Source organism: Melozone crissalis, unplaced genomic scaffold, assembly GCF_028551555.1.
Source record: "Melozone crissalis strain CALT ecotype California unplaced genomic scaffold, PUWL_Pcris_2 ptg000029l_1, whole genome shotgun sequence".
NCBI classification, from domain to species: Eukaryota; Metazoa; Chordata; class Aves; order Passeriformes; family Passerellidae; genus Melozone; species Melozone crissalis.
This window is the reverse complement of record NW_026535807.1, coordinates 9,917,463-9,929,607: the sequence shown is the minus strand read 5'-3', so window position 1 is coordinate 9,929,607 and position 12,145 is coordinate 9,917,463. Positions and strand designations below refer to the sequence as shown.

Sequence of the window (12,145 nt, the reverse complement as noted above, 5' to 3'; positions counted from 1 at the left end):
ATAAAATTATTCCCTAAATCATATAAAATTGTCAACCCATATACATAGCCACTACCAATCTCTCTTTAATTTAGGATCCATTTTTCCTTAGGGAACTATAAACTCAAACACATTCATTTAAAATATAGTCATGCATTTATAACACAGAAAAAAGTTTAGGGAGTTGGTTTTGTTGGTTGTTTATTTATTTATTTATTTTTAGCTAAATTATGCATTTATGGAAAAGTAATACCAGTTCTTTTTAAAAAAATTATCCTAATCTAGAATTATTTGAATCAATGCATATAGTAGACTAATGAGGAGAAATTACGGGTACAAACATCTTTTTCTTGACAGTACAGCAATCAATATGTTCAAGAACCACTTTCTGACCGGCACTTTCATGTGAGACAGAGCATTCAATCAAATATTAAAAATGAGGCAAAAGATGATGATTACATTATGCAATTGCCTGTGCCCAAGGATTTTAACCACCAATATTTCAAGGAGAATGGTGCCCCATTTCTCTCTCTTCTTCATCCAGAAGAGAGAGAAATTCCATTTTCTAGTTTTATGCATACGTATGCATATGCTAAATGCATACGTATGCTAAACTGATTTAATTATGAAATAAAACTGCTACCTCTATGAAAAACGTAGCTCCCTAAACCTACTTCTATTGGCACAATATATCTGCTGATCAAAATGTCTTTGATTTTTACAAAGTTAAGGAAGGTTGATTCCTTACTGGAGGATGAATCCTAGAAGAACATTTAAGCAGCTCCCAGAAGACCCCAGCAGTGTTGTCACCCAAATCAGATCTTTAACACTTAACAAGACTTGCCTTGGGAGAAATAAGGACAAGCAAACCCAGTCTCACCAGTGAGCTTATCCCAGACAGAAATGTGTCATGAATTAATCATGCAAACAAACTCTTGTACCTCAGCTGGAATGGAATACTGTTTTTTTTCTTAAAAGGATGCCACAATCCCTATGGGACTTCCAAGCTATTAATGTCTCCACTCACAAATGGTGTTCTGTGTTCTAATGGGATATGGAAAATGCCAAAGCAACTCCTCTCAAGAGAGGCAAGGCCAGAAATGAAAATATTTGCAAAACAATAAAGCCACAGGAAACCAAACCTTTTTCTAAGCTGTCAAGCAAAGAAACAAGAAACAAAACAGCTTGGTAGAAGCAAGTGGCCCTTTGGTGAGAGAAGAGCCCCTGACAGCTGCTCTTTGCCTAAAGACCTCAGTGCTCTCAGAATGCCAATGACGACATGGGGAGGATGGATAATTGACTGGAGACCCCAAAATATGAATCCATCTGTTCAAACTTGTCATACCATGTACAAAATAGGTTTCTAGTAGCGCACAGGATTTTCTTCCCACTTAACATAGTACAGTGCAAGACTAACGCTATCAAGAAGATAGTGTCAGCGAGGAAAAAGAAATATTTTAGCCATTATCTGCCAATTTTTTTCAGACAGACCCAGTAAAACCTCCTTTCCTTCACCTCATTCACCCTTCCTCTCTATCTCCTGTGAGGTGTCCCATAGCTGCTCACAGCTGGGATCTCTGGCACAGACGTGAGGCCTCTTGCCCAGCCTTGTATAATGTACAAAGCAAAGCGACACAGAGTCTCCAGGCAGTGCAGAGGAGAGTGGCTTTATTGCAAGAATCAGGGCTTTTTAAGCAGTTTTAACAATTTACACAATTTTAAGGTACAACAAGCCCAAGCCAACCAAGAACCACGATGTGGACACGCGGCAGTCACACAGCGCAGCTCTCACAGCTCTCACATCTCTCTACCTCTATTCCAGTTGTGTCACTCTCCCATATTTCCCTTCTGCTTAGCCTAAGCAGCAGCCCTGAGCCATGATTTTGCAAGGGTAACAAGGCCCTTATTTTATAAGGCTTTTCTTATTTGCAACAGTATAAGAAGGTGACTGGCAGGAGCAGAGCAGATCTTGCAGAAACCAATGCTTTATCAATTACCTTTCAGATGTCTATTTTATGGAGCAAAGTGCCTCTAGCATTTGTGTTCTTAAGCCATTTATCTGGTGGGTATCCTCTGGAGGTCCATCTGAAAGGAGATACCATTTTAACTAAGTATGTATATTAGAGAAACCATAGACAATAACGCTAAGTGTGAGAAAAAAAGTGTGTTATAAAAGCTAGTGACTAAATAAACTGCTTTACCCTCAATTCCTCTGGTTTATGCCAATTTAAATAGTTTCACAGGGACTTCTAACCATCCTTCAAGATCTCTGAGCTCAGAAGGCTCTTCAGAACTTTTCCACCCAGTTTCCTGCCTTGGTCTTAGTTTAGCTGACCAAATGGGAAGGAGAGATGTGTGTGTCTGCACACAACCAGGTGCTCAGGGCCCTGAGAAGCCACTCCACCTCTGTGTGATCCACAGGGGACTGGAAAAGAGACAGGGTTCATATAATGGCTTCCACCAAAAGATCAGACCATCCTGGATTAGGGGAACTGGACAGATATGCAGATTTGGTCTTTGTCCTGTGAATCCACCAGCAAGGGGAATGCTGGGCACCTGGACAAAACAGAATGAGCCATTTGCTTATGGTTCCATTGGCCAGGGGAATGCAGACATCGGGGTGGAAACGCCTGGGCTATTTTGTCATGGCTTCATTGGTCAGGGGAATGTGGGCACCTGCATTGCACAGCCTGGGCAATCTGCCCACAGCTCTGTCAAACAAGGAGCTGTGGGCATCTCTGATCTCACCAAGCAAGGCTGTCTGCAGCTTTGTAAGTAGCTGACAGTATAAGAGAAGAGAATTAAAATTAAAAAAATAAATAGAACTGAGTTAATCAAATAGAAAACACTGTGGACAGGTGGGAGAGGTACAACTGTCTTTGCTGAGTTCTGTGCAAAGCCTGGCAGCTGATTCTGTCAATTAAGGGTATTTGTCTCCCCATGTGCCTTCAACATGCAACTGAGCTATCTCCTAGGCATACACCACAAGCTCTTTTGTGGCCCCTGCAAGCTAAAAGGAGAAAAAGTATTTTACATCCTATAAACATTTAAACTGATCAATTCACTAGGAAGAAAGAAAAAGCAAAACAGAGAGGGAGAAAAAGGGAATCCCTATGGAAACAAAGATTTCACTCTGCTAATACTAACAGAGTGAGTCAGACAGAGACTGTCACCACTTATAAAGCAGGGCCAAAGAATCCCAAGGGTAAATACCTCTGCCATGATGGAAAAATTCAAGCAGAGGAGAAAACTACTGTCAAATTGGACTTAGAACATCTAAGCCTGGAAACAGTGCTAACAGTTCTCTATTTCCCTGGTCAGTACTGTGGTGCAGCCCTCCATTATCAACCTCTCCCAAAAGCAACAGAAACAAGCACACCCCAAGAGATAGAGAAGGGTCGAGAGCTGGTGAGCTAAAACACAACAGCCACTGTTAAACACCAAATTAGAACTGTGATGCTCAAAGGCCAGCTGTTGCTGCTCTGGAGAACTATCAAACAGCAGAAATGCCGTGACAAAAGAGTAACAACTTGCAGAGAGCCAGCAGGCACCAAGCACCTCGGGTCCTGTGAACTCACTGCTCTGTAGCTGTTTAAGTAATAAACCACCTGGCTGTGTGCAGACAGGGCTCCCTCAGTGCTCACTTGCCCTAAGCTAAGCTGTGTTTCCACCACATTTCAAGTGACCTGGGAAAAAAGTCTGATCACAGTTCCCACTTCTTTCACAGATGCCCTTGGTGCCTTTGTTTACCTGACTCTAGAACTCATGCTAAAGTCACACTCCTAAAATGCTTCCAGAAATTGGGATGGCATGAACACTGCATTTATACCAACAAACCTTGGATTTCTCTGAGTGACACTGTTGCCACTGGGCTCAGAAACACAAGGAAGTAGAATTACCTTGTCCTTGACATATTGCCTGAACTGCAAGAAGTGAGGGTTTAATGCTTTTCCCTAAAGATCATCTTGGGATATTTGCTGTGTAACCTGAGCTCTGTTATCAGCCCTGGGGTGTGAACTTTCTCTCTTTCAGGTGATTTATCGTGCCTTAAGTCCAGCCAACAAGATCGAAGACCCTTATAGCCCTGAGGCTCAGGATCTCCTGAAGCTCACCAACCTCCGCCTGCTTCTGCTGAAAAGGCAGGAATGTCCCTGCCATGGCTCAGGATTGGTAGAGAAACCCCAAAGGTTTGCCCACTATGCCATTTATGACCTGATCGTCCGGGGCAGCTGCTTTTGCAATGGGCATGCAGAGGAATGTGAGCTTGCCAACAGGACAGGAGTGATGGAGAACATGGTGAGTTCCAGATATTTATCAGCTTGCCTGACTTGATACTTGCTTCTGCTGCCTCAGCCTCAATGTACATTTTATGTGTAATCCTGTCCCAGCCTCCCTAAGCTTATCCAAAAAAAGGGCAGCACAGTCAATACACATTAGTGAAACCTACACCACTCTGGGAAAATATTTCCTATACTCCTTTCTACAGTTTCATGTATAATAACTGATAAAAACTCTGGAACTCTTAAACTCAAAGAAATTGCCAAAAACCATGGACCTCAAGATACCTATAAATTGAAAGGGCTCTTCATAATTGAAACAGAGATCCAACCCCAAATATAGTGAGTGAAATCTCCTACTTATATGCCTGCACAGAACTGAACTAATATCTTTGACATAAAGTCTGCCCTGGGCAGGATTTCAGCATCAGATCTCAGATTTTCTGAGTCTGTGTGACATGAGCAGTTCTGTCATGCTTAGGGTTTCAGCCATCACTTTTAGACTTTCAACCTTCTGTTACTTTCACAACATAGACAGCAACGTTCAAGATGTGAAAATAACATCTGCTCTCCCACTCTTTTATCCATGCATCTTAAAATAAGTTAGAATATTTTTTTTAAAAAGCCAAACCTTGTAGTAAAATTATTCTGTAGTAGTTGGGGAGTCCCTCCTTGTACAGTCTTTTATCTGCATTTGACCCTGGATGTGCACAAGAGGAGTTGTGTTTGAATGCACACTCAGACATTGAAATTCAGAGGAAATGACTGATGACACCTTTTTGATTTAGCTGCAAGCATCGTGTAGAGAACTGTAATAACAATCATGAGGAGATTTAATCTAATCAAATATCCAGGTACATCCACACAAATACATCAGAGATGGAATTCAAGACACATTAAACCAGTCAATATCTCCCCTGGATCCAGAAATCTCTGTCTCTGTATTGGGTTTGAAAACCCAAATAACCCTTAAAACTATAGCCCCCAGTGCACTCTGACATAAAAGACTCAAGAAAAATATTATAAGCTAATTTCTGCCCCTTTAGATACATGGTACACTTGACATTTTGGTTTATGTTAGTTTGGAATGTGTATTCATTGTCTTCCTTTCAACTTTACTAGGTTCAGAGGTAGATATTGTAAGATAATTAGGACTGTATGACTTTCAAATCATTTCTGAATCTGTTCCATCTGTGGTACAAATCCAAGATTCAGCTGTACTATGTGATACTATCAGATTCAAATAATACAGACCCACTAAAATCATAACTGTGTGGAGAAAAGCTGTTTAGAGAGTGGATCGTCCTTACTGCAAACTGTTAAATAGACACATAGTGAAATCAAATAGATGAATAACATACTAAGTGAATGCAGCTGGTAGAAAAATAAACATTCTGCCCATCAGAAAAGGAAAACACAATATTGTGTGTGTTACTGGCACAACCACTGTAAACTATGACTGGATATTTTTCCCACTGGTCACAAGGGAATAGAATCTTTTTGTGCCATCAATGACTTCACAGGGCAGAAGGTGAAATAGTTTTGATGAAATGCACTTCACGAGTGACTCATGTCCCAGGAGACAGAGGGTGGATGCAGCACATGATTCTCACAGATATTATCAAGTTTTTGTCTAAGCAAGAATTCAAACACAGCTGTGCAAAAAATAAGAAAAGCCTTCTGTAGTTTTTAACTATCTCTAGAATCCTAGAGGAGGCCTGGAAAAAACCAAAGTGGGCTGGTTTGTGGCCTCACAGAAAGGTGTGATCAAGCACACCTGAGCCATCCACTAGTGAATGCTTGTTGAGTGAGATTTTCCTCACAAAGAACATTCAAACCTTCAGTAGTTGTTCTGGTTTTAACATTTTGAAAGCTCTTCTTTGGCACCTACCTAAATAATCTCTGCTGCAAATTAAGGTGGTTCCTTCTTGTCTCCTCTTCCCCAATGCCCAAAATGAGCTGTTGATCCTCCTTCTGCAGATAGGGTTGGAAGGTTCTCTCCATATTCTTCCTTAGGTTCTATTTCTGTACTAACCAGAGAAGTGTGAAACCTTAGGTGGTAAAATTTAGAATTCTACTCCCGGATCACACAAGCCTAGAGTAAAGATGATCATGCTACTGTATTCATATTTTCTGTAGTTTAGACATTAAAAGTCTTTCTCAAACACAAAAGAAAAACAACTCCTGGAAGATCCGGGTCCCTGGATCCTTTTGCATTTTATCTAATATTTACCAATAATGATATTGTAGTGGTGAGGGGAGAGTTCACATAGGTCCAGATCTCAAGGTTTGGTTTACACAGCTGGCATGAGGGAGTTTATGTAATTGTGTAAGTTTATGGATTGAAATGCAGCAATCTCCTTGCCTACAAGCAGGAGGAAAAGGCTTTTGCTGTTGAGGGTTCAACACCAATGATACAGCTCCCATCAGCCAACCTGCACTGCAAAAAAATCTTTGCCATTTTGCAATTTCTTGGCAGAGGAAAGGTGCACTGCTTTCAGTCACATGGTAATGGTGGCCCACATAAAACAGGGTGTGGAAAAGATGTTAAAAACACTGCACATCCAGAAATAATCTGATTCAATCCACAGGCCACATCTAGTATTTAAGGTACACAAGGGCAGAAAAGTCCCAAGACACACAGTTTTTAATGTGCATGATGTCACGTCATCCACACATTGAAGGCAGAGCAGCTTTGTTTCCTGGGCTGCTGTTAGGTAATTAAGTAAAATGCTGCAAAAAATAAAGACTTTCCCAGAAAGTCTTCAGTAATATGAGTTTCAGCCTCTTAATTGTTCATAGTCCTCCTATGATGTATTTATCTTCTGTAGTTAACAAAGACAAAAATAATTTCATGTAGAATACAACTGTAATTGTTTGATATGGGATAGGACCAAAATCTGAGATAATTCTGCACTTGGGTCTTAGAAAATGCATTATTGTGTTAAGTTGCAAGTCTGCTCTTCCTACTCTGACAGAATCTCTTCCATTTGTAATACTCCTAATGCTGCTAAACTGATATTACATGAAGGCTAAATAATGGAGAAAATTAAAGCAAATTTCTTGATACTTTTGAACTGATATATTTCAACACCATTTTGGAGGGACTGGATGAGCTATGGCTGTTGGATAATCTATCAATGATCAGTTTATTGTGGATATGTCACTTCAGTCATGGCAACCCATTCAGCTTCTGGCTTCTCCACTGAGGCTGCCAATAGGAAAAGCAGCTCCATGAGAAGCAATGTCACAGATGCCACAGTGTCATAGCAACAAATGGATATGAGAAAAATGTAGATTGTAAACCCAATGTCCAAATGGTGCATCATTCCTCATATTTTGAAATCCTACAGAGTTTCAGGCATATTTCTGGTCATAAATTTGTGAAAATACAGTGAGATCCAAAATAGCCACATAGGATCCAATCAAAATATTCTCTGACTTCTTATTTTGGAGCAAAACAGTAATACTTTCTGTGGGACTTTTTTTTTTTTTTAAACAAGCCATGCACCCCTCTCAACACAATTTATTTAGATTACATTTCCTGTACAAACTACTGAGAATATCATGTTGGATAGAAGAAAAACTTTGAGACATCAAGATGGGAGCTGTAAATAGGCAAGAAACTTGAGGACAAACATGTCTTGAATTTGAGGTCTGTTGCTATTGACAGTAATGTTTTCTTGGTTTCTGTTTAGCTTTCCTTGGATTGGAAAAATAAAAGGAGACACAGAGATGTCATTCCTCACCCAGCTTCAATAGCTTTGTATGGTACCTAATGGCAAAATTCTCCTTTCTGAATATCACAGCCTGCATTTTTCAAACTCTTACAAATTGTTTCCCAGTCTTTTTTTTTTTTTTTTTTTTTTAATTAATGGGAGTTATTAACATGCTGCTGCAAGTGAAACAACTGCCAGGACCCAGCCAGCCGAATGCATCTAGTCTTGTTCTGTGGTTGGATGCAACAGAACACAATCCTGTCCCAGGTATTGACGCTGCAGGATGCACAAAGTTACGTGTGTCTGCAGAGCTGCCAGGTTTAGGATCTGCTTTGATGGCCCATTTTGGGTGAGTCCAGAGGTGCTTCCAGATCAAAGTATACAAAGCAGAAAGTGCACATGGACAGAACAGAGAATCTAGACCAAAGTCCTTTTTGTTTGCCAAACATTTCACAATTCTCTTTCTAGCTCATGAGAAGTTCGGAAAGAGGAAAGCAAATGTGGATGAAAATGTTTTTGTATAAAGCATCGGGGGTTTTTTTTTTTTCACTTGTTAATTATTGGTACCTACAGTGCCAGGAAATTCTTACAAGTGGCCTCGGATGTTTCTTTTGCTTCTTTATCCTGTTTACAGAGACAAACTAGACTCCCTGTGGGCCTGATCCTGCACAAGGAAGCAAATGGAAAGTTTTCCCCTTACTTCAAAGGGAGCAGGATCTGGTTCTAAGTAGGATTCCTTGTTTGGCATAATGTGGGTTACATAAGGTAAAACCTGCTTTTGTACATCAGTTTTCTAGGTGACCAGGCTGTTGTAAGCCTTGTAAATATTATCTACCTCCTCTTCACATATCTTGTGCAGCTCTATTCATAAACCCCAGCTAAGTTTTCACATTATCTGATTCCAGCTGTGCCCAGAACTCAGAGGTGCAAGAGGTGCCACTCACTTTCAGGACATTTGAACAGTGGTATTTACTCATTACTCTGTGATTCTGGCACTCAATATTTAAATACTGACTCTCATTCCCCTTTCTTCTTCCTCCATTCTTAAGACACTCACCAGGAGCTGGTGACCTACTGTAACTCAGATGCCATTTCAGCATGACAGCTGTTCGTTGTGTGCAGTTTGTTACAGATTCATAATGGAGTTACTGGCAAAAACAAGAGGACAGCTTGTCCCCAGAATCAATAGCAATCAAGGTAGAATTCAGAAAGAAGACAATAAGCAAGCAGAATGAAATATGAATTGTGAGAGGTGAATTCAGGCAGAAGGTAGAGCTGTGTTTTTAAACTCTTACAGGTTGAGTAATATTATCTTGTTACTGTTCAAAAAGCTCTTAGGGGTGTCAGTCTGAATGTTCAGCTGAACACTATCACTGGTTTTTCTCCACCATTACCAGTTCAGTGAATTTGGGACCAGCAGCAGCTCATTGACTCACTATGAAGATCAAAACCCACATGGGCTCAGGTGGCCCTGCCACAGGTGTCCCAGCTCTACTTATCCCTGTCAAGTTCCTGCAAATTTAATTTACCAAAGTCACCAAGTATGAGCCAGAAACTGAGTTCCCTCAGAAAACACCCATATGTATAGTAGTTTTCTGACATATACATGTATTAGGCCTTCTCCCAAAAACCAGCAAGTGACAGAGGAAAATAATGGCTTTTCTCATTCCTGATTAGAGCAGGAATTTGAACTGTCCATCTGCCCATAGCAGGCACTGTAATCTGGGACTTCCTCCCAGATCACCCATTCTCTTTGTAACTTTTTCAAAGTTGAAGGAAATTTTTAGTTTGGCCTCTTATAAGTTGTATGTGCTCTCCTTAGGACTTGATATTCAAGGATTTTTTATAAATCTGCATGGATATTCTTTTCATTTGGAGGGACCACAGAGCCCATTTGAACTGTAAGTGAAACAAAGCAGAACAGCAGACACTGTTTCATTTAACCATGCAAAATGACCCAGGAAGAGTCAATTTACTACAAGCAGGTAAGGGATAGCATCTGATGTCATTGCAAACTGCAGTATCCCAAATTTCCCTGGTGACATTACAGAGTGAATACAGAGTCTGAATGCAAACATTTTTTCTGAATCAGCAACAGTTGCTCTGACCTGGAAGGCTTCCAAATTTAACCTTCATTCATGAGGAAAAACGCCCCCAAATAGACTGAGAGTAGCCCAGGAGAAAGAGCAACAACCACAATGTTTAATGAAAGGACAATAGGTAAAGAAACTAAATAGGCAGAGAAAAAGCAAGAGGCTTTAGGTATTATACAAAGCTGAACAGAGTTAAGAAAAAAAAGGACAAAGAGGTGTAAAGTCTTCTTTCACTTTCTCAGCTGTGAATCGGAATTCAGGTGAAGAAGCTTTGTGCAAAGATGATCAAGTACCATGTAATTTCTTGGAACTGTTGTATGAAAATAGGATAAAGTTCTACATTATGTGCTATAAATCCACCAGAAGTTACAGAGCTCAATGGAAGAATTACTGGATGAAACTCACAGCTGAGTATAGCAGGTCAAGCTAAATGGTTGGAACTGATCATCCTGGCATTAAAATGCATAAAGCTATAACCTCCTCTATGTCCTGATCCAAAGCTGCTCAGGTGGTTGATGTACAAATCAAAGCCTTTGGCAGCAACACCAGACTTGTAACAGCATGACTGTACTGTGAGACAGATGAGGGAATTAATCCAGATTAAAAATACTAGTGCCAAGGGAAAAAAAACCCCTCGATTTAGCTTTTTTCCAAACATGGTTTGGTTTTACAGCCCAATTTATACATAACTCAGAGCATGATGTAAGTGGTAGCATAGAAAGAAATAGTAAGGAAATGTCTCAAATTGGGATTGTCCAAAAAAAGTTAGATCATGAAGCCATAGTCTGAGAACACAGCTGCTATACCAAAACACAATACTAGAACTCACTTTCACATGGCCATTAAAGCCAATGTGATGGTGATTGAGTATAGCAAAACATTTGTCTTCCTTTCCTGGACTAATTATATCCTATAAATTCAGGTATGTCAGTTTATAAATGTCTACCCTTTGCAAAATTTATTAGAAAACTTGAAGTATGAGGAAGCCAGAATATCAGCATTTAAAGCAGCAGTTTTCATCTTTCAAAGCTGACAGCCTGCATTAGTGACAGGGGCAGCCCCAGCTGAATGCATTGGAGAGCAGGAGTGCAAGAACACAAACTATTCCAGGGGATGCACGTGGGACTCCAGACTGGTATTATGAAATGGGGAGGTTTATACAATCACACAGTCTGCCTGCCTGCATCTTTTTCTCAGATCCATTCCGCACAATAACTTTGGAAAACACCATCCAGTTTCAAAAAAATTTGTGAGAGCAACTGAACTCTCAGTACAATGAATGGGAAAGAGCCTCAGAGACAGGACAGTTACCAGAGTAATGAGGAAAAGCAGATGAAGGGAGATGTCATAAAAATGAATTTCATAATGTTTCCAAAGTACTCAAATATTGCAGCAATGAGAGTTCATATAGGCCTAAACACTTCTGTACCTAAGGATCAGGGTATGTCAAGTGATGATGTGTTACCTATGGAACAAAAGGACAAAATGAAATATAGAGGTGATAGAGAAATCCCCTGGATCTTCATTTTTCATCTGCTGTACTAATACATTTATATGCATTCATATAAATCACAGTCATAAACTACTCAGGCTTTAGCTGAAAACTGGCTTTTTTCCTAACTGGTAGCATGAATCTTGCCTCTGCTGCTCATACCTTGCTCTCAAGCTTCCTCCACCTGGATTGCCAGCTCCAGATGAAGAAGACTGAAGTATCTCTTACTCTCAAAGTATCAGGTGCTTCTTTTTAGTCAGATATCCTAAAAATGCCAGTGACATTAATGCAGTGGCAATCAAAGTGTTATTATTAGTGCCCTGAAGGCACTAACAGAACTTTAACAGCCCTGACCAGCTCCACCTGGGACTCTCACCTTTGCTCTCTGTTCATTGGCTTGGGGGTCCTATTTAAGCTCAGCTTTGGGCTCTTGTTGCTTGTTTGCATTCCTGCCTCTCGCCCAATGTCCTGGGGGGGGTGTTGGGGCTCTGCTCTACTCTGTCTGTACCTTCCCTCTGCACCTTTCCCTGGCCTGTGCTTGTCTCTCATTCTGCCCTCTGAATGGACTTTGCATCCCTGTTGTGT

At 40.5% G+C, this 12,145-nt stretch overlaps 1 protein-coding gene across 1 annotated transcript in view; it reads left to right on the top strand.

Annotated features, from left to right (window-relative positions):
- The window catches only part of LOC128939804 (netrin-4-like), a 44,716-nt gene that overhangs the window by 14,458 nt on the left and 18,113 nt on the right, over positions 1 to 12,145 (top strand). Inside the window, exon 3 of the mRNA XM_054280995.1 lies at positions 4,012 to 4,275. Within this exon, the coding sequence (XP_054136970.1) occupies positions 4,012 to 4,275 (264 nt within the window). The remainder of the gene's footprint in view (positions 1 to 4,011; positions 4,276 to 12,145) is intronic.